The sequence below is a fragment of the Sciurus carolinensis genome, chromosome X (genome assembly GCF_902686445.1).
Source record: "Sciurus carolinensis chromosome X, mSciCar1.2, whole genome shotgun sequence".
Lineage (NCBI taxonomy): Eukaryota > Metazoa > Chordata > Mammalia > Rodentia > Sciuridae > Sciurus > Sciurus carolinensis.
The window spans coordinates 85,698,403-85,724,219 of record NC_062232.1 but is presented as its reverse complement, the minus strand read 5'-3'; the positions used below and the strand labels follow the sequence as shown (position 1 = coordinate 85,724,219).

At 44.8% G+C, this 25,817-nt stretch overlaps 4 protein-coding genes across 4 annotated transcripts; 2 read left to right on the top strand and 2 right to left on the bottom strand.

The window, feature by feature from the left end:
• Positions 1-6,569: 6,569 nt before the first annotated feature.
• LOC124971593 (histone H2B-like) lies at positions 6,570-7,055 on the top strand. Its single transcript, XM_047535287.1, has one exon. The coding sequence runs from the start codon at positions 6,570-6,572 to the stop codon at positions 7,053-7,055; it is 486 nt and encodes a 161-aa protein (XP_047391243.1).
• Positions 7,056-13,751: 6,696 nt separating this feature from the next.
• Positions 13,752-14,171, bottom strand: LOC124971592 (late histone H2B.L4-like). Its single transcript, XM_047535286.1, has one exon. It carries the CDS (start codon positions 14,169-14,171, stop codon positions 13,752-13,754), a length of 420 nt encoding a protein of 139 aa, XP_047391242.1.
• Positions 14,172-15,889: 1,718 nt separating this feature from the next.
• Positions 15,890-16,309, top strand: LOC124971590 (late histone H2B.L4-like). Its single transcript, XM_047535285.1, has one exon. The coding sequence runs from the start codon at positions 15,890-15,892 to the stop codon at positions 16,307-16,309; it is 420 nt and encodes a 139-aa protein (XP_047391241.1).
• A 6,700-nt stretch (positions 16,310-23,009) lies between these two features.
• LOC124971589 (histone H2B-like) lies at positions 23,010-23,495 on the bottom strand. The gene has a single exon (XM_047535284.1). It carries the CDS (start codon positions 23,493-23,495, stop codon positions 23,010-23,012), a length of 486 nt encoding a protein of 161 aa, XP_047391240.1.
• Between the last annotated feature and the right edge of the window lie 2,322 nt (positions 23,496-25,817).

The following is a 25,817-nucleotide window of genomic DNA, read 5'->3' as shown; positions in this document are numbered from 1 at the left end:
ACCTGTAGCACTGAACCTCTGGTCTGGTCCTTTTTATTTTTTTGGTACCAGGGATTGAACTCAGGGGCACTTGACCATGGAGTCACATCCCCAGCACTTTTTATATTTTATTTTTAGACCGGGTCTCTGCTAAGTTGCTTAGGGCCTTGCTAAATTGCTGAGGCTGACTTTGAACTTGTGATTCTCCTGCCTTAGCCTCCAAAGTACTGGGATTACAAGTGTGCTCCATCATGCTTGACCTCTGGTTTGGTTCTTTTGTACTGAACATAATTTACTGTCTTATGAACCGAGCATTTTTGGTCATTGTGGTGAATATAAGTACTACTGACTGAATTGTGTGTGTTGCAAATTTACATGTTGAAGTCCTAACACCCATGACTTTGTATCTATCTGGTGGTGGAGGTTTTTTGTTTGTTTTTTGTTTTTTTGTTTTTGTTTTTGTTTTTTTGTTTTTTTTAGTGGTGGAGTTTTTAAGTAATTATAGTTAAATCAGTCCATAAGGGTTGGATCCTAGTCTAATAGGACTGTGGCCTTATAATAAGAGGAAGGGAGAAAGAAATACTTCCTTTCTACTGTGAGAAGACATGATGAGAAAATGGCCATCTACAAAAAAGGAGGAGTACCTTCACCAGAACCTGTCCATGCTGGACCTTGACCTGGGACTTCTAACATCCAGAACTGTGAGCAAATAAATTTCTGGTGTTTAAACCACCCAGTCCATGGTATTTTGTTATGGCAGCCTGAGGTGATTAATATAATAAGGAATACATATAAGTGCATGTCTCAATCCCTGCCTGTAAACAATACTTTTATCACTTTATATTTATAAAACCAATCACCTGTAGTCCCACCAATTAGAAGTATTAGCCATCCAGTATAACTATCCAATGTTATCTATTAATATACATATCATCCCTTAAAAAGGAATTACACTCTGAATACCTATTCGTGACCTGAAGTATTATCTTATTTCTTACACCCTTAAATAATCACTGTAATTAAGTGGAACCCATTTTCTCTGCTATGGCATGAACTTCCATATGAAAAACAGTAGGTGGGTCAACTTTGATCAAGTGCCAATGAGGTAACACAATCACAAGGCTTTTTAGCGAGAGGATCTGAACCTCGTAAGTAAACATGTTAGTCACTAATATATTTTTCCAATAGAGACACTTAGCCCCTTGTAGTGACATGTTGCTTACACTGTGCCCAAAGCTGCCTTCTTGTAACTTCTATTCAACAGTCATAAGTTATGCACAGGAGGCTCACACAGCAGAGTTAATCTGAAATACAGCTGCTGTGTGCCTGCCCCTGTACCTCCAAGTCTTCTCCATCTGACACTTCTCAGATACTTTGGCCCAAGTTACATGGATAGGGGACATCCTGGTTCCCCATAGGCTTGAACTTGTTCATCATTGGATCTCTGGATCCTGATTCTGTTATCCAACATGTTTGTTCTCCTTTCAGTGGTGCCATTTACAGAGACATTATTCATCCATGATAGATTCAGCAACCTCTGTATTTGCACACTAATATAGCTGAAAGAAAGGTGAGCTGGGATTAGCCAATAACTCCCAGTGTTAAGTTGCTTCTGGTAGCCATCTTCTTCATTCAAGTATTGGTTCCACCCTGGGTAGGGTAAGTGCTAAACAGAGTGGGAATAGATGAGAGGTACAAGGCAGGAGTTGAAACACATGTAGTTGCTAAGTAAATGTTAATAAAGAATGGCGGTGGGGAAAACAATTTCTTAAATACATAATGTGGGGCCACTCTTCTAGTCACTAGGTTCACTTGCCTTACCAACAGTGGGAGAATTTTTTCCCCAATATGCAGGGATTGACATTTAGGGCCAAAAATCTATTTTTTGCAAAACTGACAGCACTAAGGCCTGTTGTAGCAGAAAAGGGAAAAGGAAAAGGGCTGAGTTTAAATAATTATCTTCTCATACACATGCATATCCTTTAAAAAATACTGATATGTGTCTTAAAAAATTTATCCTGTCCTTGAACATAATTAGATGTGACCTTAATTACTAAAAACAAAAGGGGCGAAATGTCAAACATAATAAAATATGCCCTATTAATTTATTTGTTCATTCAACAAATATCTGAGAATTATTATGCCCACAACTTTCTACATGATCTAGTTACCCTGGGAAGTGTGGAATAGTAAATTGGAGCACATCACAGATTTTAAGGGATGCTATTTAGAAATACACAAGAAGAGCAGGTAAAATCAGGGCAGAAGGAAAATGCCTGGGAATACAAAAAAAGAGTAAATGGCCACTTGTTCAAGATTCTGCACCTACCACCCAATTTCATACTTTTATTCTTCCCTTATGAAATGATAAAAGAGGAAGACTATTATATTGGGTGATGAATCAGGGTCAATCATATTTGCAGAGAGCATTGATTTGAAGGAGGTGTTTTCATTATCCCAAATTACTACAGTGGGTTATTTTTGTCAGAGACATGATTAAAAGTGGAGAACAAAATAACATAATAATCAAACAACTTGGTAAAAAGAATGGAAGATTAACCCTAGTTCTCTGAATTGGTCATCATCATTTTCTTAATATGATGCTAGAGAGAGAAGACATGTACACTCATAGCTTTGGATTCATATCCTTAAATTGCCATGATTAAAAGCAAAACAACAACAACAAAAAAAAAACTGACCAAAGAACAAACACAAAAACAAAATATCAATTTCCTCCAAAATCTGCAAATCTGAACACTCAGGAAAGCACTTATTGGTTCAGCCTAGATTACCTGTTCACACTTTGAGCCAGTGGAAAATACATTTTGAGCAGCTCTCCTTGAATGCTTCCATTATTCCAGTAATGCATAGTTATAGATAATAAAGCTTTAAATTAGAAAAAAAGATTTTAGACTGTTGATATAATTTGGATAGAAGACTTGGACCCTAGTGCAGAAATGTTCGGAGGTTGAGCTGTTGGGAAGTAGCTGGATTTTGAAAGCTCTGATCTCAACAATGATTAACCCATTGATGGATTCATAATTGAACAAACTGTTGAGAGGTAGTGGGTCATATTGTAGGAAGTAGGTCACATGGGGCATCCCCCTGAATAGTATATCTTGTTCCCAAATCCCCTTTTTCTCTCTCTGCTTCCCATTCACCTAAGGTATGAAGATCTGTTCTGCTATACCGTTCTACCATGATGTTCTGATTCACCTCAGGCCCAAAGAAATGGAGCCAGAGATCATGGACAGAATCCTCTGAAACAATGAGCCAAAATAAATCTTTCCTCCTTTAAATTGATTTTAACAGGTATTTTGTCACAGTACCAGAAAGCTGACTAACACAACCTTCCAAGGTTCCATGTGTTAAAGCCTTAACCATCAGCCTGTGGAATTATTTTGAGGTAGCAGATCCTTTAGGAAGTGGGGCCTAGTGAAAGACAGATCATTTAGGGCATGCACTTGAAGGAGATACTGTAAGCTGACCCCTCTTTCTCCTTTACCTTTTCTCCTCCTACTCCTCCTCCTCCCCCTACCCCACCTCCTTCGTCTCCTTCTCCTACTCCTCCCTCTCTCTGTGTTTCCATTCCTGGCATTTAGAAGATAAGCAAATTCATTTACCATGTTCTCCTGACACCTGTAGAGCCTCATCACAGGCCCAAAGTGACCATGGACTGAACCCTTAGAAACCTTAAGCCAAAATAAATGTTTCCTACTTGTAAGTTGTTTATCTGAGGAATTTTGTTATAGTGATGGATAATTGATTAACAGAATATGAAAAAAAGAGAATCAGATAAGTCTGAATGAGGTAGAACTGTTACCTCAGTTTGAGAAAGGTTGAAATGAGAAGTCACTATTTTTTCTTTTTTTATTTCTATTATATTCTCTTTCATTTTCTTTTCTTTCTTATTTCTTTTTCAGTGTTCTAGGACTCAAACCCAGGGCCTGATGCAGGCTAGGAAGGTGCTCTATCACTGAACCAAATCTTTGTATCATTTAAGTTATTCATGTACTATTTCTCCACTGGATTTGGTCTTTGGTAATATATTTAAATAAAATTTTTGGAGGGTACCAGATATTAGACTCAGGGGTACTTGTCCACTGAGCCACATCCCCATCTCTATTTGAATCTTATTTAGAGATAGGATCTGACTGAGTTGCTTATCCTTCACTTTTTCTGAGGCTGGCTTTGAACTTGTAATTCTCCTGCCACAGCATCCAGAGCCACTGGGATTACAGGCATGCACTACAGCATGCAGCTATTTGAATGAATTTTATAGTATGGATTATGTTGAAAAAAAGGTGGAATGAGACACTTTGATACCATTAATAATGTTTTCCCTGATTGCTATTGTTATTCCTGACAGCAAACTATTCCTTTAAATTGATTTCTTTAATGTTACATGGTATATTTGATTGCTGATATTTCAAGAAACATTTTTGTATCTTTGCTTAAAATGAACTGCACAGAATTTCTTAGCATGCTTCTTTCAACAGGTTTTCTCATCACATCATGTTTTGGGGAAAGAAACGGTTTTCATCCCTTCATTTTCTAGATTTATTGCTCGATTCTTACAGGCCTGACAGGAAACACTGTGGGAACTCTGGCCATTTGGTGTGACATCTCATGGCGGATCTGCGTTTCTTCAAGTCTTTTTAATCCTTCAATCCTTCTTTGGCTCAGTTTCTGCAATTTATGTTGTACTTCTGTCTATTTAAGAAATGGTTTTGAGGGCTGGGGAGATAGCTCAGTCGGTAGAGTGCTTGCCTTGCAAGCCCAAGGTCCTGGGTTCGATCCCCAGCACCGCAAAAAAAAAAAAAAAAAAGAAAAGAAACGGTGTTGAATGTGTTATCATAGATTCTTGAAGGATATCCTTCCATTGAAAGCCGTGTTCCACTCACTTTATTCCCTTTGTGTCCCTAAGGAGGTTTCTTAGAGAAATTAGGTTAACAGTAGTTGCCTGGAACAGCTCTCGTTCTCACATCCTAGCATTTAGAATACTTTCAGAATCCAGATATTGTTAAGAAAACAGTTTTACACTTGGTAGAAGTTTCAGAAAAATTAACACTTATGTGTGTGTACCCATTTCTCTTTGTGGTTCTGGGACTGGAGACTGTGGATTTGCTATTTCTACTTTTCTGATTCTCTGAGGGTTTTGGTCAAATGTGAAGACAGAGGGTATGCAGCCAAGACTCCACTTCCAGGAGCCCTGCGCTGGCCATGTCAGGGAATTCCTGCTCAAAGCAGGGTGGGTGATTCCAGGAAAGCAAAAAAAAAAAGTTCTGATTTGAAGGAATACTGGACCAAACTGGCTTAAAGTCGCTTCACAGGGGAAAGGGACTTGGATTGCAGAGGTCAGGCGGTTGTCTAGGTAATGGTGAGGCCCATGTGGACGTGTTTCAGCCCTGGAGCAGGTAGGTAGCAAAACTGTTGTGATGAACACTAGACTCGAATTACTGAGACTAGACTAGCTTTCTCTCCCTCCCTCTGGTGGTTTATTACAGAATTAGTGTCATATGTAATTTCAGTCGGGACCCTTTATCTTCATTCACCAATGCTAGTATGTGGAAGCATTTTATTTTAAGGATTAAGTATTGTTAAATATACGATTTGGATCAGGCATGCTGAGGAAGGCCTGTAATTCCAGCTGCTGGGAGGCTGAGGCGGGAGGCTCACTAGTTCAGGGTCAGCTCAGCAGTTGAGCAAGGCACTACACAAACTTAGTGAAACCCTGCCTCAAAAAAAGAAAAAAAAAATTAAAGCCTGAGAGTGTGGTTCAATGGCTAAGTGCCCCTGAGTTCAATCCACCGAAAACCCCCCGCCCCCCAAAATTAGCATACAATTTGGACTTGGAAAATGCTGAAGGAATTTGTACATACACAAATAGCCAGCTTCCCCGTGTTCACCGTTTGGGAACTGGGGTTTTGTCATTCTCCCTTTCCCGGTTCACTGAGGGACTGAGGGGACCTCGAGGCATGAGAGGGATGGCCAGGCCCCTTGGCTTCCAGGAACTCTCAGCTGGCCGGGTCAGGGTACTCCTGCTCAAGCCAGCCTGGCTCACCTCGGGACAAAGATATTGTCCGCTTTGACAGAGTAATAGCCCAAACGTGCCTACTGGCACAGCTCTGAGACCGTGGGCTAGGGAGACTGAGGATAGACTCTGTCAAAGAGCCAGAGCTCTAATCCCCACTCTCGAGGACATTTTGGTAACATGTTTTCAAAATGCTCTTGGTGTGCCTTGAGTCACTGGAAGTGCTTCGTCCGATGACCGTTTGCCCTCTGTGGCCTCATCCTAAGTCTCTGGCAGAGGCGACGGCTGGGTTCTGGAATGACACACATTCTCTATGGTTGGTGAGGCGGGAGGACCATCCCACCACAATGGGCACCCACTCTGATTGGTGGGCAGGACGACAAGGAACAGGTCCATCCAATCACATTGGGCCACTGGCAGTGTCCCCGCGTGGCAGGCCATCCAATGGGGCATCGAGCTGTCCCATGACGTGACACAGCTCGGCCTACATAAAGGACTGCTGGGCCTAGCAACTCTCATTGTCTGTTGGCCCCAACTGTCGGGCGGTGCCAAGGCGATGGCTGAGGAAGCTTGTGGCTTGTGTGCTCCCCCACCGTCAGACGGTGCAGAGGCGATGGCTGAACAAGCTTGTGACACGTCTTCTGAGGAGTCCCTGAAGTGCCAAGAACTGGAGAAGGCCGGCCCAACCGCCCCACCTGAAGAGAAGAAGCAGAGGCGCGGCAGACGCTCCAGGTGCGCCAAGCGCGGTAGCCACTCCAAGTGCGGGGACGGTTTTGCCACCTATTTCCCCAAGATGCTGAAGCACATCCATTCGGACCTCAGCCTGTCCCGGTCCACCGTGAGCGTCCTGGACTCCTTCGTCAAGGACATGTTGGACCGCATCGCCAGCGAGGCCAGCCGCCTGGCCCGCCAGAACAATCGTGTGACCATCACCTCCAGAGAGATCCAGACGGCCGTGCGTCTCCTGCTGCCCGGGGAGATCGGCAAGCACGCTGTGTACGAGGCCACCAGGGCCGTCGGCAGGTCACACCACCGCCAGTGAGTCGCCTCTGGGCGCCCTAAGCAGCCAACCCCGAAGGCTCTTTTCAGAGCCACCACTGGGCCCCAAAGACCCTTAGTGCTGCCACGTTGCACAGCTCGGTTCTGGGGGTCCCACGGGGGTGCCTGCTCATTCTCAAAGCATTCATTAATAAACGACGCGTTGTCACCTCTAATACATCTGTGGTTTCATTTTCGCCAGCGAACATAGTGGATTTCGTTTAATCATCCTACACTTAATCATTCTGAATAATGGCAAATTTTGATAGGTATATTTCTAGGTCACTCTTCCTAAGGCTAAATCGGGTCGCCTCGGTTGTGCAATAATGGAATTTACATTTTTCACTCTTATTCTCCAAGAAGTGTGTGGCAGAATTACATTTTGAGGGATAGGGCAGAAAATAACCAGACATCCCCCAGTCAAAGATATGAACGTATCACATGTCCAGAATTCATTCAGTATGGTAAAGAAGGTAGAGTGCACAATGAGTGAAGCCAAAATGTCGAGAAATGATTCATTTTCCAGTCTCCCCAGAGCCCGAAATTAATAGTCTAATTCATTGAGATTTTTCTTATGTTTAAGCCAAATCCCTTCATGCTGTGCAGTTACGCATGGATGGTGGGACCACAGCCCAAGTCCCAGTCAGAGACCTGCAGCATCTAAATCACAGCCATAGACCCACAGTGTGGGTAGGTTGCTGGGCTAAGGCAGTAAGACCCTCCCTGAGAAATTCTTCTGGGGGTTTGAGGAGAGAGGTTGTGATTCCTTTTGTTGCCACGGACTGATGGCCTACTTGTTTTTAAAAGCAGTGATTTGAAAATACAAATCCAGAGCTGTGAAAGGAACCTGTTTCTTGTCCCTTTCATCAAATTAGGAGGAGGAAGGCGAGTAATTAAGAAAGCTAGGATTACTCCTTTTTTCTCACACGATCTCAGTGTTAATATTCATGTTAATGTCTTCTAATGTGTTATAAATAAGTCCTCTCATGAGGATTAGTACCTATTATTGCTCTGGAAATTGGAACAAACTCATGAAAACATCTGAAAAAAGCACTTGCTGCACAAAACGACCAAAGAAAACTACTGTGAAATCAACTGCTAGTAAATCCTGGATGGTGACTCGAAATAGTTGTACACAGCTGGAATGAAACTGTGGGTGCCAAGGGGGCATATGCCCTTTTATGTGGGCCAGTAGGAACATACCCATTTCCCTAAACCACTACATTCATCATGGTAGTTGGTACTGCTTCAAAATGCCAGTGTTTCCATTTGAAACATTATTCCAAGTTATTTCATGCATACCATCCTCAAACTTATCTTTGTAAAAGAAGTAAGGTTCAGAAATAACATCCATTTGATTATCTCTACTTTGCTCTGGGCTGGGTGTTTTACCTTTGGAAATGCAGAAATCCAGTAGCATTCATAAAACCACCGGAAACGGGTCTGTGGATTGAAGACAGGGAGCGTAATGGGACTGACACAGGTAAATTGTTGGGAAGAGAGGGGGCCATGGAGATGAGGACTGGAATGGAATATGAATTCATGTGATTATTCACTTCAGGGGTTGATAGAGTAAAAGGGGCAACCAGTGAGCAATCATGACCTCATGGTATGTTTTACTGAAAAGACAAACTACGGGAAAGAGTTAACGTTCAAATAGCAAATCGTGGAGTGCGTGTGGTGATTACATGGGGCGCTGGGCTGCGAAGAAGGTGCCTGAACACTGAGCAGGGGCCCGACGGGTAGGGTTGTGTTGAGGATGGAGTCATCGGGTCTCGAGTCGTGACTTCTTCATGGTTAGTCAAAGGATCACAGGCATGGCCCAAGGAGCATCCAGACAGCAGAATTTCCAGAGAATTTCCAGGGAAGGTGGCAGGTGTGTCACTGACATGCTCTGACAAATGGTGAAGACTCGGGCTGCTGAGAGAAGACCGTGAGAGGTCCCACTCATTACCCAAATAGGTTGGTTCTCAGAGGTGGTGGATCTAGGGCACTTCCAGGGCCACAGTAATTGACCCGGGGCTGCAGCAGTCCGGGGGGAGGCAGGTCAAGGGGCAGCTCAGGTGATTGCTCACTAGGTGCCCCCTCTACTCGATCAACCACTGAAGTGGTTAATCACATGCATTCACATTCACCACTGGTCCTCAACCTTATTATTCCACTCTCAGTCCAACTGTTGATCCGTGTCGGTCCCACCATATTCCCTGTCTTCAATCCACAGACCCGATCAGGGTTGTTTTACTAATGCCCCTACTGTGATTTCTGAATTCACAAAGGCAAAACACCTATAGAAAAATAGATCCAATGTAATGAATGTGGCTTCTTAAAATTACCCCTCCTAAAGAGATTTGTGTGAAGTCAGTATGCGTGAGACCCTTTGGAACAATAGTTCTCATTAAAAATAGCTGCGAATTGGTGCAACCACGCTGGCAAGCAGTACGGAGATCCCTCAGAAAACTCGAAATGGACCCACCATTTGATCCAGCTATCCCACTCCTTAGTTTAAAATCAACATACTACAGTGACAAAGCCACATTCATGTATGTTTACAACAGCTCAATTCACAATAGCTGAACTGTGCAACCAACCTAGAGGCCCGTCAGCAGACGAATGGATAAAGAAAGAGTGGTGCAGATACACAATGGGATATTACTCAGCCTTAAGAAGAATGAAATTATGGCATTTGCAGGTAAATGGATGGAGCTGGAGAATATCATGCTGAGTGAAATAAGCCAATCCCAAACAACCAAAGGCTGAATGCTTTCTCCCATAAGTGGATGCTGATCCATAATGGGGTGGGTATGGAAACATTAAGGAACTTTGGGTTGTGGAGAGGGGAGTGAGGGGAGGGGAGGTGCTGTGGGGCTGGGAAGGACGGTGGAATGCGGTGGATATTATTACCCTATATACATGTATGATTACACTACTGTCGTGACCCTGCACCATGTACAACCAGAGGAATGAGAAATTGTGCTCCATTCATGTGCGATGTGTCAAAATGCAGTCTACTGTCATGTATAAATAATTAGGACAAATTTAAAAATGAAAGATGAAATAAAATAGTGGCATTTTGAAGCAGCACCAACCACCATGACTAATTCAGCAGATTAGTGAAATCTTTCTTTCTTCCTCCCTTCATCCTCTCTCCCTCCCCCCTCCCCCCTTCTTTCGACAGTCTGTAGAAAAAAGCACATGGCTCCTTCAGCATCCACAGTTGTATTGTGGGATGTGTACAACAATTCGAGTCACCACCCGGGATCTCCTTGAGTTTGATTTCGGGGTAGCTTTCCTTGGGCTTCTTGTGCATCAAGCACCTTTATTCACATCTTTTTTATGAGGTTGTTCTAATTTTCCTGAACGATAAGTACTAGTCCCGATGACAGGACTCATTTGTACTATATCCTGTCACTACTGACCCCAGGTGGAACTCTGGAGGTGAAATTGCACACCCCACATCCCTGCATGTCTCAGGGAATCCTCTCTTGCTATTTTCTCCTCAAGCCCACAGGGCCCTGTCAAACAGAAGAATCCATGTCAGGGGATCTCTCCTGGGAGGGTCTTATTGCTCCCCTGATGGGCTCAAGAAATGTTTTGATATTTGCAATTTACCCAGATTTTGTCTCATTGTTTGGCTAAGACTGGCTTCCTTAAGGTTGTGTGCATACTTTTAATAAGGTCATTTACAACATTTAAGAAATGTGCAAATGAAGCACTTCACAAAAATGATCAAATATTGGGCATTAAAGAAAACTATAATAAGTGTCTTAGGACTGAAATCCCAGAGTATGCTCTTTCTCTGCAAATAATGTCAGCTAGGAAACAAGTTTTAAAAGAAAAGTAATTAGAAGATTGCCAACTGCTTTGAAATTCAGCAGTACATTTATAGAAAAATGAACCAAATGAAGTTGTTGGGACCAAGAAGAAAACACAATGGAAATTAAAATACAAGAACATTAAATTGAGTATTAACATTCAGATCACTTAAGGAAAAGGCATCATCGTAGTTCTTCTATCAATGGGCAGACCTTACTCCTCCTATTTGATGCAAGGGATAGGGAAATATCCCACTCCCAGGTCCATATTCCTATTTTTAAAATGCCAGGAAAACCACAAAGTCAGAGAACAAAAACAATAACAAATTTAAGTCCCATTCCCCTTAATCTATAAGCTGCACATCGCAGGAAGGCTGTGTCTGGCATAATGCGGGTCACTTTCCCACACATCAGGCCAATGATTGTGTCTCAGTGGCTGCAGGTCCCTTCTTGGCATCACCATTCTTACCGGAAGCTCCCTTCACCCAAGAGATGCATAATTGCATGTAATAAAGTTTTTGTTTTGTTTGTTTTGTTTTTTGCCATGCTTGGCATTGTACCCAGGGCCTTGCGCTTGACAGGCAAGCACTCTACAAACTGAGCTATGTCCCCAGCCCGAGGTTTGTGTTTTTAAAGTTGGAAGATTATCATTAGTAAACAGTAGAATCGGATAAATCCCAATGATTCTAAACACCAATTACAGCATCCAGGGAGCTGGAAAAGAGAACTGCTTCTTGAGATTTTTATTTAGCTATTTCCCTACCATCTTTTGGCACTACTTTACATAGTTACAAGAATTCCGTATGAGGGATATTTGGAAAAACTGAATTGGACAGGTGTGGTTTTTATGTCAAATTCTTCATTTTATATGTGACCTTATCACACATACTGACCTTCTGGATTATCCCACTGAATCCTTTACGGTGAATGAGAATGAAAATGATGAAAGACATTATTACAAAAATAATCTTGACCTGACTGGTGGTAATAAAAAGTGACCTAAGACTATAACCTACAGAAATGACTATATGATAAAGTGGTTAAATGCAGAATCATTTCAAAACCAACTACCTTCTTTTGAACTATTTGCACAAAGCTAGAAATGAACTCTAAAGCAAACAAACAGAAAATCCCCAGTTGTTTGAAAACTGATCTGTGCCATGTGTATAACAGCAAGCCAACAAAAAGCACTCAGACCACGAGGAGAAAAAAATGCGATGGAAGTCGGAAAATGTTAAGACGAATGCCAGCCGGGACACGGTGGTACATGCCGGTAATCCCAGCGACCCTGGAGGCTGAGGCAGGATTGCAAGTTGAAAGTCAGCCTCAGCAACGTAGCGAGGCCCTAAGCAACTTAGCGAGACCCCATCTCAATAAATTGTTTAAAAAAGGCCTGGGGATGTAGCTCAGTGTTTAAGTGCCCATGCGTTCTTGCTGATCATCCTCCTCTTAATTTGATGCAAGGGGCAAGGGACATGCCCCGCTCCCAGCTCTGGATTCATATTTCTAAATCGCCATGCTTAAAGCCAAACGAGTCACCGAACCACCGGCTGCACTCGAGGACTCACGCCCTGTTTCTCCTCCACCTCCACGCTGAATTTCCGCGCGGCCGCTCTCACTGCTTTAACAAACTAGCAACCCACACTGCCCACACTGTGGGTGGGCCAAGGCTGTGGCTCAGAGGCTGCAGGTCTGTGATTGGCTGGTCCTGCCCAGACTGGTACTTGGACTGGTCACAATGAATGCTCCCATCACTCACGCATAATCGCACATCATGAAGGTTTTTGGTTTAAAAATAAGAATCCCAGGGCGGGAGGCATAGATCAGTGGTAGAGCATTTGCCTAGCTATGCCTGGCCCTGGGTTCGATCCCCCACACCACCAAAATAGAACATGAATAAACAAATAAAATAAGAATAGAAAGAATCAGAATGTAATAGAACAGTCATTTTAGAATTTAGAGAGCATGAATTACTTTTAGTAAATTTGATCTAGCTATTTCAATACTAGGTGCTTTCATTTCTGCATTTAAACAATTCCAAGCATGGGAAATGTTTTTCTTTTTTTAAGTTTGAATGAAGTATGCTTATTTAAATCTGCTTTTGTCCCCCACCCCTACCGCATACACACACATTGTGTGTGACAGAGTGTGTCTGTGTGTGCGAGTGCACGCACACTCACACTAGGGCGCAGGCCCATGGTGCTGCGTGGCACAGCCACACCAGCACATGCACTCACGCTAGCAAGTGCAGTGCTAGAAATTGAACCCAGGGCCTCACAGGTGCTAGGAAAGTGCTCTAGTGCTGAGCTACAACCTCCAGTCCTTAAAAACAAACAAATTAATTAAAAGGATTTTTTTGAGGCATTACCTCGCTGAATCGCTCAGTTTGGCCTCACACTTGGCCATCTACCTGCCCCAGTCTCCCGCATAGCTGGGATTACCACAGGTCGTGCAACCACCACGCCCAGCTGCTTCTGACGTTTATCTGGTGCCACATCATACATAAAGTACCTCTGGATAATAATAACCCACACCCCTGGGAGAATCAGATTTAAACACCATTATTACAAAAATAAATGTGACCTGACTCATCTTTGCAACGGGTGACCTAGGAGTATAAGCGACAAAAATAAGCACATAGTAAATCGATTAATGCAGAACCATTCAATGAAATCCACTGTTTTCCTTGAAACACATTTCACCACAGACATATAGTAAAGCGGAGGAGACAACCTTTAATTTAGCAAATAATGCTTTAAGAATCAGCAGGACGCCCTCCGCCCCCAGACTGGAGCTGCCCAGCTTTGGCAGTGCTATAGGTCTTTTAGACCAAGTGGTGGCTCTGAAAAGAGCCTTGGGGTTGACTGCTCAGGGCGTCCAGAAGTGGCTCACTTGTGGCTGATGTGCCTGAGGAGGGCCATGGTGCCCTCAGACACCGCGTGTTTGTTGATCTCCCCGGGCAGCAGGAGGCGCACAGCCGTCTGGATCTCTCTGGAGGTGATGGTCGTGCGATTGTTCTGGCGGGCCAGACGGCCAGCCTCACTGGCGATGCGCTCGAACATATCCTTGATGAACGAATCCATCACGTTCACCGCCATCTGGGAAAGGCTGAGACCCACGTGGACTTGCTTCAGCACCCTGGGGAAATAGGTGGCGAAACTGACTTCGCGTCCGCGTCCGGAGTTACGGCGGCGACGGCTGCTGCGGCACCTTGGCTTCTTCAGCTTCTGGGTCGTCCGATCGACACTCTCTGGCTCCTGGGGACTGAGGCACTCCTCAGGAGATTTGTCACAGGCTGGCTCAGCCATTGCTCAAGCAATCGCCAATAGCTGGTTAGGACAGGTAATGGCGCTTGCTGAGCGGGCTGTCCCATTTATATTTGCTCTGTTGCCCCACGTGATACGTCAACTCATTTCTAACTGGATGACAAGACTTGAAGGGAGCCTGTCACATGGGGGCGCTCCATGTAATCGTATTGTCCGCCTCTCAGCATAGCATCCACCAATCACAGTAGATGCTCAATGGGATTGGACGGTTCTGCTTGACCATCCAGTAGGGTCGACCAATCACAACGGGTACTCAATGCGCTTGGACAGCCCTCCTCTTGGCATAATATCGACCAATCACTGTGGCTGCTCAATGGGGTTGGACTGTTCTACTTGGCCATCCAATAGGGTTGACCAAGCACAGCGGGTACTCAATGCAATTGGACGGCCCTCCTCTTGGCATAATATCGGCCAATCACTGGGGGCGTTCCATGGGATTGGTGAGTCTTCCTGCTTGTCATAGCATAGGCTCATCGCAGTGGGCATTCATTGGACTCCGAGAGTCCTTCCCACTTGGCAACATGTAGACCAATCGCAGTGGATGTCTGGCATCGCAGAGGCTTTCTGTTGCCTCTACTGGAGAAAAGTTGGAAGACATCGCAGAGAACAAAAGATCATCAGCCCACAGCAGCTCGCTAATGCCACATTGTGAGTTATCTGAGAAGACTGTACCTCGACACCCCACAGTGTACAAATTTCAGCCTCCCTGACTTGAGTATACCCCAGAATGCATGTCAATGGACCTGGATTTCCAGCCTGTGACGACAGTCCCCATTAAACCCTTACCTTGGGAATATAGTATTTTCAGAATCAGAGTTTCCAAAAGCAAACACAAACAGAAAGGAATTATTTTTTAAAAAATATATGACATTCAACGTTTCCCTAGTTTGAATCTGTATTTTCTAAAATGCCTAGATGCTAAGATGATTTCACGTCTCTCAGCCAGATCAGGGATCTGTTACTCAAGTCAGAGTGGCTCATTCCAGGATAACAATAAAATGTGACCTGAAATAGAAATTTTCTAAATAATGCCTGGTGTCACTTCTCTGGAATCTGAACTTGTGTTCCTTGACATCAAAAGTTCCCAGGGAACCAGAGCTGAACAGTAGAGGCAACAGAAAGCCTCTGCGATGCCAGACATCCACTGCGATTGGTCTACGTGTTGCCAAGTGGGAAGGACTCTCGGAGTCCAATGAATGCCCACTGCGATGAGCCTATGCTATGACAAGCAGGAAGACTCACCAATCCCATGGAACGCCCCCAGTGATTGGCCGATATTATGCCAAGAGGAGGGCCGTCCAATTGCATTGAGTACCCGCTGTGCTTGGTCAACCCTATTGGATGGCCAAGTAGAACAGTCCAACCCCATTGAGCAGCCACAGTGATTGGTCGATATTATGCCAAGAGGAGGGCTGTCCAAGCGCATTGAGTACCCGTTGTGATTGGTCGACCCTACTGGATGGTCAAGCAGAACCGTCCAATCCCATTGAGCATCTACTGTGATTGGTGGATGCTATGCTGAGAGGCGGACAATACGATTACATGGAGCGCCCCCATGTGACAGGCTCCCTTCAAGTCTTGTCATCCAGTTAGAAATGAGTTGACGTATCACGTGGGGCAACAGAGCAAATATAAATGGGACAGCCCGCTCAGCAAGCGCCATTACCTGTCCTAACCAGCTATTGGCGATTGCTTGAGCAATGGCTGAGCCAGCCTGTGACAAATCTCCTGAGGAGTGCCTCAGTCCCCAGGAGCCAGAGAGTGTCGATCGGACGACCCAGAAGCTGAAGAAGCCAAGGTGCCGCAGCAGCCGTCGCCGCCGTAACTCCGGACGCGGACGCGAAGTCAGTTTCGCCACCTATTTCCCCAGGGTGCTGAAGCAAGTCCACGTGGGTCTCAGCCTTTCCCAGATGGCGGTGAACGTGATGGATTCGTTCATCAAGGATATGTTCGAGCGCATCGCCAGTGAGGCTGGCCGTCTGGCCCGCCAGAACAATCGCACGACCATCACCTCCAGAGAGATCCAGACGGCTGTGCGCCTCCTGCTGCCCGGGGAGATCAACAAACACGCGGTGTCTGAGGGCACCATGGCCCTCCTCAGGCACATCAGCCACAAGTGAGCCACTTCTGGACGCCCTGAGCAGTCAACCCCAAAGGCTCTTTTCAGAGCCACCACTTGGTCTAAAAGACCTATAGCACTGCCAAAGCTGGGCAGCTCCAGTCTGGGGGCGGAGGGCGTCCTGCTGATTCTTAAAGCATTATTTGCTAAATTAAAGGTTGTCTCCTCCGCTTTACTATATGTCTGTGGTGAAATGTGTTTCAAGGAAAACAGTGGATTTCATTGAATGGTTCTGCATTAATCGATTTACTATGTGCTTATTTTTGTCGCTTATACTCCTAGGTCACCCGTTGCAAAGATGAGTCAGGTCACATTTATTTTTGTAATAATGGTGTTTAAATCTGATTCTCCCAGGGGTGTGGGTTATTATTATCCAGAGGTACTTTATGTATGATGTGGCACCAGATAAACGTCAGAAGCAGCTGGGCGTGGTGGTTGCACGACCTGTGGTAATCCCAGCTATGCGGGAGACTGGGGCAGGTAGATGGCCAAGTGTGAGGCCAAACTGAGCGATTCAGCGAGGTAATGCCTCAAAAAAATCCTTTTTAATTAATTTGTTTGTTTTTAAGGACTGGAGGTTGTAGCTCAGCACTAGAGCACTTTCCTAGCACCTGTGAGGCCCTGGGTTCAATTTCTAGCACTGCACTTGCTAGCGTGAGTGCATGTGCTGGTGTGGCTGTGCCCACGCAGCACCATGGGCCTGCGCCCTAGTGTGAGTGTGCGTGCACTCGCACACACAGACACACTCTGTCACACACAATGTGTGTGTATGCGGTAGGGGTGGGGGACAAAAGCAGATTTAAATAAGCATACTTCATTCAAACTTAAAAAAAGAAAAACATTTCCCATGCTTGGAATTGTTTAAATGCAGAAATGAAAGCACCTAGTATTGAAATAGCTAGATCAAATTTACTAAAAGTAATTCATGCTCTCTAAATTCTAAAATGACTGTTCTATTACATTCTGATTCTTTCTATTCTTATTTTATTTGTTTATTCATGTTCTATTTGGTGGTGTGGGGGATCGAACCCAGGGCCAGGCATAGCTAGGCAAATGCTCTACCACTGATCTATGCCTCCCGCCCTGGGATTCTTATTTTTAAACCAAAAACCTTCATGATGTGCGATTATGCGTGAGTGATGGGAGCATTCATTGTGACCAGTCCAAGTACCAGTCTGGGCAGGACCAGCCAATCACAGACCTGCAGCCTCTGAGCCACAGCCTTGGCCCACCCACAGTGTGGGCAGTGTGGGTTGCTAGTTTGTTAAAGCAGTGAGAGCGGCCGCGCGGAAATTCAGCGTGGAGGTGGAGGAGAAACAGGGCGTGAGTCCTCGAGTGCAGCCGGTGGTTCGGTGACTCGTTTGGCTTTAAGCATGGCGATTTAGAAATATGAATCCAGAGCTGGGAGCGGGGCATGTCCCTTGCCCCTTGCATCAAATTAAGAGGAGGATGATCAGCAAGAACGCATGGGCACTTAAACACTGAGCTACATCCCCAGGCCTTTTTTAAACAATTTATTGAGATGGGGTCTCGCTAAGTTGCTTAGGGCCTCGCTACGTTGCTGAGGCTGACTTTCAACTTGCAATCCTGCCTCAGCCTCCAGGGTCGCTGGGATTACCGGCATGTACCACCGTGTCCCGGCTGGCATTCGTCTTAACATTTTCCGACTTCCATCGCATTTTTTTCTCCTCGTGGTCTGAGTGCTTTTTGTTGGCTTGCTGTTATACACATGGCACAGATCAGTTTTCAAACAACTGGGGATTTTCTGTTTGTTTGCTTTAGAGTTCATTTCTAGCTTTGTGCAAATAGTTCAAAAGAAGGTAGTTGGTTTTGAAATGATTCTGCATTTAACCACTTTATCATATAGTCATTTCTATAGGTTATAGTCTTAGGTCACTTTTTATTACCACCAGTCAGGTCAAGATTATTTTTGTAATAATGTCTTTCATCATTTTCATTCTCATTCACCGTAAAGGATTCAGTGGGATAATCCAGAAGGTCAGTATGTGTGATAAGGTCACATATAAAATGAAGAATTTGACATAAAAACCACACCTGTCCAATTCAGTTTTTCCAAATATCCCTCATACGGAATTCTTGTAACTATGTAAAGTAGTGCCAAAAGATGGTAGGGAAATAGCTAAATAAAAATCTCAAGAAGCAGTTCTCTTTTCCAGCTCCCTGGATGCTGTAATTGGTGTTTAGAATCATTGGGATTTATCCGATTCTACTGTTTACTAATGATAATCTTCCAACTTTAAAAACACAAACCTCGGGCTGGGGACATAGCTCAGTTTGTAGAGTGCTTGCCTGTCAAGCGCAAGGCCCTGGGTACAATGCCAAGCATGGCAAAAAACAAAACAAAACAAAACAAAAACTTTATTACATGCAATTATGCATCTCTTGGGTGAAGGGAGCTTCCGGTAAGAATGGTGATGCCAAGAAGGGACCTGCAGCCACTGAGACACAATCATTGGCCTGATGTGTGGGAAAGTGACCCGCATTATGCCAGACACAGCCTTCCTGCGATGTGCAGCTTATAGATTAAGGGGAATGGGACTTAAATTTGTTATTGTTTTTGTTCTCTGACTTTGTGGTTTTCCTGGCATTTTAAAAATAGGAATATGGACCTGGGAGTGGGATATTTCCCTATCCCTTGCATCAAATAGGAGGAGTAAGGTCTGCCCATTGATAGAAGAACTACGATGATGCCTTTTCCTTAAGTGATCTGAATGTTAATACTCAATTTAATGTTCTTGTATTTTAATTTCCATTGTGTTTTCTTCTTGGTCCCAACAACTTCATTTGGTTCATTTTTCTATAAATGTACTGCTGAATTTCAAAGCAGTTGGCAATCTTCTAATTACTTTTCTTTTAAAACTTGTTTCCTAGCTGACATTATTTGCAGAGAAAGAGCATACTCTGGGATTTCAGTCCTAAGACACTTATTATAGTTTTCTTTAATGCCCAATATTTGATCATTTTTGTGAAGTGCTTCATTTGCACATTTCTTAAATGTTGTAAATGACCTTATTAAAAGTATGCACACAACCTTAAGGAAGCCAGTCTTAGCCAAACAATGAGACAAAATCTGGGTAAATTGCAAATATCAAAACATTTCTTGAGCCCATCAGGGGAGCAATAAGACCCTCCCAGGAGAGATCCCCTGACATGGATTCTTCTGTTTGACAGGGCCCTGTGGGCTTGAGGAGAAAATAGCAAGAGAGGATTCCCTGAGACATGCAGGGATGTGGGGTGTGCAATTTCACCTCCAGAGTTCCACCTGGGGTCAGTAGTGACAGGATATAGTACAAATGAGTCCTGTCATCGGGACTAGTACTTATCGTTCAGGAAAATTAGAACAACCTCATAAAAAAGATGTGAATAAAGGTGCTTGATGCACAAGAAGCCCAAGGAAAGCTACCCCGAAATCAAACTCAAGGAGATCCCGGGTGGTGACTCGAATTGTTGTACACATCCCACAATACAACTGTGGATGCTGAAGGAGCCATGTGCTTTTTTCTACAGACTGTCGAAAGAAGGGGGGAGGGGGGAGGGAGAGAGGATGAAGGGAGGAAGAAAGAAAGATTTCACTAATCTGCTGAATTAGTCATGGTGGTTGGTGCTGCTTCAAAATGCCACTATTTTATTTCATCTTTCATTTTTAAATTTGTCCTAATTATTTATACATGACAGTAGACTGCATTTTGACACATCGCACATGAATGGAGCACAATTTCTCATTCCTCTGGTTGTACATGGTGCAGGGTCACGACAGTAGTGTAATCATACATGTATATAGGGTAATAATATCCACCGCATTCCACCGTCCTTCCCAGCCCCACAGCACCTCCCCTCCCCTCACTCCCCTCTCCACAACCCAAAGTTCCTTAATGTTTCCATACCCACCCCATTATGGATCAGCATCCACTTATGGGAGAAAGCATTCAGCCTTTGGTTGTTTGGGATTGGCTTATTTCACTCAGCATGATATTCTCCAGCTCCATCCATTTACCTGCAAATGCCATAATTTCATTCTTCTTTAAGGCTGAGTAATATCCCATTGTGTATCTGCACCACTCTTTCTTTATCCATTCGTCTGCTGACGGGCCTCTAGGTTGGTTGCACAGTTCAGCTATTGTGAATTGAGCTGTTGTAAACATACATGAATGTGGCTTTGTCACTGTAGTATGTTGATTTTAAACTAAGGAGTGGGATAGCTGGATCAAATGGTGGGTCCATTTCGAGTTTTCTGAGGGATCTCCGTACTGCTTGCCAGCGTGGTTGCACCAATTCGCAGCTATTTTTAATGAGAACTATTGTTCCAAAGGGTCTCACGCATACTGACTTCACACAAATCTCTTTAGGAGGGGTAATTTTAAGAAGCCACATTCATTACATTGGATCTATTTTTCTATAGGTGTTTTGCCTTTGTGAATTCAGAAATCACAGTAGGGGCATTAGTAAAACAACCCTGATCGGGTCTGTGGATTGAAGACAGGGAATATGGTGGGACCGACACGGATCAACAGTTGGACTGAGAGTGGAATAATAAGGTTGAGGACCAGTGGTGAATGTGAATGCATGTGATTAACCACTTCAGTGGTTGATCGAGTAGAGGGGGCACCTAGTGAGCAATCACCTGAGCTGCCCCTTGACCTGCCTCCCCCCGGACTGCTGCAGCCCCGGGTCAATTACTGTGGCCCTGGAAGTGCCCTAGATCCACCACCTCTGAGAACCAACCTATTTGGGTAATGAGTGGGACCTCTCACGGTCTTCTCTCAGCAGCCCGAGTCTTCACCATTTGTCAGAGCATGTCAGTGACACACCTGCCACCTTCCCTGGAAATTCTCTGGAAATTCTGCTGTCTGGATGCTCCTTGGGCCATGCCTGTGATCCTTTGACTAACCATGAAGAAGTCACGACTCGAGACCCGATGACTCCATCCTCAACACAACCCTACCCGTCGGGCCCCTGCTCAGTGTTCAGGCACCTTCTTCGCAGCCCAGCGCCCCATGTAATCACCACACGCACTCCACGATTTGCTATTTGAACGTTAACTCTTTCCCGTAGTTTGTCTTTTCAGTAAAACATACCATGAGGTCATGATTGCTCACTGGTTGCCCCTTTTACTCTATCAACCCCTGAAGTGAATAATCACATGAATTCATATTCCATTCCAGTCCTCATCTCCATGGCCCCCTCTCTTCCCAACAATTTACCTGTGTCAGTCCCATTACGCTCCCTGTCTTCAATCCACAGACCCGTTTCCGGTGGTTTTATGAATGCTACTGGATTTCTGCATTTCCAAAGGTAAAACACCCAGCCCAGAGCAAAGTAGAGATAATCAAATGGATGTTATTTCTGAACCTTACTTCTTTTACAAAGATAAGTTTGAGGATGGTATGCATGAAATAACTTGGAATAATGTTTCAAATGGAAACACTGGCATTTTGAAGCAGTACCAACTACCATGATGAATGTAGTGGTTTAGGGAAATGGGTATGTTCCTACTGGCCCACATAAAAGGGCATATGCTCCCTTGGCACCCACAGTTTCATTCCAGCTGTGTACAACTATTTCGAGTCACCATCCAGGATTTACTAGCAGTTGATTTCACAGTAGTTTTCTTTGGTCGTTTTGTGCAGCAAGTGCTTTTTTCAGATGTTTTCATGAGTTTGTTCCAATTTCCAGAGCAATAATAGGTACTAATCCTCATGAGAGGACTTATTTATAACACATTAGAAGACATTAACATGAATATTAACACTGAGATCGTGTGAGAAAAAAGGAGTAATCCTAGCTTTCTTAATTACTCGCCTTCCTCCTCCTAATTTGATGAAAGGGACAAGAAACAGGTTCCTTTCACAGCTCTGGATTTGTATTTTCAAATCACTGCTTTTAAAAACAAGTAGGCCATCAGTCCGTGGCAACAAAAGGAATCACAACCTCTCTCCTCAAACCCCCAGAAGAATTTCTCAGGGAGGGTCTTACTGCCTTAGCCCAGCAACCTACCCACACTGTGGGTCTATGGCTGTGATTTAGATGCTGCAGGTCTCTGACTGGGACTTGGGCTGTGGTCCCACCATCCATGCGTAACTGCACAGCATGAAGGGATTTGGCTTAAACATAAGAAAAATCTCAATGAATTAGACTATTAATTTCGGGCTCTGGGGAGACTGGAAAATGAATCATTTCTCGACATTTTGGCTTCACTCATTGTGCACTCTACCTTCTTTACCATACTGAATGAATTCTGGACATGTGATACGTTCATATCTTTGACTGGGGGATGTCTGGTTATTTTCTGCCCTATCCCTCAAAATGTAATTCTGCCACACACTTCTTGGAGAATAAGAGTGAAAAATGTAAATTCCATTATTGCACAACCGAGGCGACCCGATTTAGCCTTAGGAAGAGTGACCTAGAAATATACCTATCAAAATTTGCCATTATTCAGAATGATTAAGTGTAGGATGATTAAACGAAATCCACTATGTTCGCTGGCGAAAATGAAACCACAGATGTATTAGAGGTGACAACGCGTCGTTTATTAATGAATGCTTTGAGAATGAGCAGGCACCCCCGTGGGACCCCCAGAACCGAGCTGTGCAACGTGGCAGCACTAAGGGTCTTTGGGGCCCAGTGGTGGCTCTGAAAAGAGCCTTCGGGGTTGGCTGCTTAGGGCGCCCAGAGGCGACTCACTGGCGGTGGTGTGACCTGCCGACGGCCCTGGTGGCCTCGTACACAGCGTGCTTGCCGATCTCCCCGGGCAGCAGGAGACGCACGGCCGTCTGGATCTCTCTGGAGGTGATGGTCACACGATTGTTCTGGCGGGCCAGGCGGCTGGCCTCGCTGGCGATGCGGTCCAACATGTCCTTGACGAAGGAGTCCAGGACGCTCACGGTGGACCGGGACAGGCTGAGGTCCGAATGGATGTGCTTCAGCATCTTGGGGAAATAGGTGGCAAAACCGTCCCCGCACTTGGAGTGGCTACCGCGCTTGGCGCACCTGGAGCGTCTGCCGCGCCTCTGCTTCTTCTCTTCAGGTGGGGCGGTTGGGCCGGCCTTCTCCAGTTCTTGGCACTTCAGGGACTCCTCAGAAGACGTGTCACAAGCTTGTTCAGCCATCGCCTCTGCACCGTCTGACGGTGGGGGAGCACACAAGCCACAAGCTTCCTCAGCCATCGCCTTGGCACCGCCCGACAGTTGGGGCCAACAGACAATGAGAGTTGCTAGGCCCAGCAGTCCTTTATGTAGGCCGAGCTGTGTCACGTCATGGGACAGCTCGATGCCCCATTGGATGGCCTGCCACGCGGGGACACTGCCAGTGGCCCAATGTGATTGGATGGACCTGTTCCTTGTCGTCCTGCCCACCAATCAGAGTGGGTGCCCATTGTGGTGGGATGGTCCTCCCGCCTCACCAACCATAGAGAATGTGTGTCATTCCAGAACCCAGCCGTCGCCTCTGCCAGAGACTTAGGATGAGGCCACAGAGGGCAAACGGTCATCGGACGAAGCACTTCCAGTGACTCAAGGCACACCAAGAGCATTTTGAAAACATGTTACCAAAATGTCCTCGAGAGTGGGGATTAGAGCTCTGGCTCTTTGACAGAGTCTATCCTCAGTCTCCCTAGCCCACGGTCTCAGAGCTGTGCCAGTAGGCACGTTTGGGCTATTACTCTGTCAAAGCGGACAATATCTTTGTCCCGAGGTGAGCCAGGCTGGCTTGAGCAGGAGTACCCTGACCCGGCCAGCTGAGAGTTCCTGGAAGCCAAGGGGCCTGGCCATCCCTCTCATGCCTCGAGGTCCCCTCAGTCCCTCAGTGAACCGGGAAAGGGAGAATGACAAAACCCCAGTTCCCAAACGGTGAACACGGGGAAGCTGGCTATTTGTGTATGTACAAATTCCTTCAGCATTTTCCAAGTCCAAATTGTATGCTAATTTTGGGGGGCGGGGGGTTTTCGGTGGATTGAACTCAGGGGCACTTAGCCATTGAACCACACTCTCAGGCTTTAATTTTTTTTTTCTTTTTTTGAGGCAGGGTTTCACTAAGTTTGTGTAGTGCCTTGCTCAACTGCTGAGCTGACCCTGAACTAGTGAGCCTCCCGCCTCAGCCTCCCAGCAGCTGGAATTACAGGCCTTCCTCAGCATGCCTGATCCAAATCGTATATTTAACAATACTTAATCCTTAAAATAAAATGCTTCCACATACTAGCATTGGTGAATGAAGATAAAGGGTCCCGACTGAAATTACATATGACACTAATTCTGTAATAAACCACCAGAGGGAGGGAGAGAAAGCTAGTCTAGTCTCAGTAATTCGAGTCTAGTGTTCATCACAACAGTTTTGCTACCTACCTGCTCCAGGGCTGAAACACGTCCACATGGGCCTCACCATTACCTAGACAACCGCCTGACCTCTGCAATCCAAGTCCCTTTCCCCTGTGAAGCGACTTTAAGCCAGTTTGGTCCAGTATTCCTTCAAATCAGAACTTTTTTTTTTTGCTTTCCTGGAATCACCCACCCTGCTTTGAGCAGGAATTCCCTGACATGGCCAGCGCAGGGCTCCTGGAAGTGGAGTCTTGGCTGCATACCCTCTGTCTTCACATTTGACCAAAACCCTCAGAGAATCAGAAAAGTAGAAATAGCAAATCCACAGTCTCCAGTCCCAGAACCACAAAGAGAAATGGGTACACACACATAAGTGTTAATTTTTCTGAAACTTCTACCAAGTGTAAAACTGTTTTCTTAACAATATCTGGATTCTGAAAGTATTCTAAATGCTAGGATGAGAGAACGAGAGCTGTTCCAGGCAACTACTGTTAACCTAATTTCTCTAAGAAACCTCCTTAGGGACACAAAGGGAATAAAGTGAGTGGAACACGGTTTTCAATGGAAGGATATCCTTCAAGAATCTATGATAACACATTCAACACCATTTCTTTTTTTTTTTTTTTTGCGGTGCTGGGGATCGAACCCAGGACCTTGGGCTTTCAAGGCAAGCACTCTACCGACTGAGCTATCTCCCCAGCCCTCAAAACCATTTCTTAAATAGACAGAAATACAACATTAATTGCAGAAACTGAGCCAAAGAAGGATTGAAGGATTAAAAGACTTGAAGAAACGCAGATCCGCCATGAGATGTCACACCAAATGGCCAGAGTTTCCACAGTGTTTCCTGTCAGGCCTGTAAGAATCGAGCAATAAATCTAGAAAATGAAGGGATGAAAACCGTTTCTTTCCCCAAAACATGATGTGATGAGAAAACCTGTTGAAAGGAGCATGCTAAGAAATTCTGTGCAGTCCTTTTTTTCAAATTTTATTTCATTTTTTTTTGTTCTATTTAGTTATATATGAGCAGAATTTATTTTAATTCATTGTACACAAATGGAGTAAAACTTGTCATTTATCTGATTGTACACACTGCAGAGGCAAACCATTCATGGAATCTTGTATGTACATAGGGTGATGATGCTCATCTCATTCCACCATCTTTCTCATCCTCCT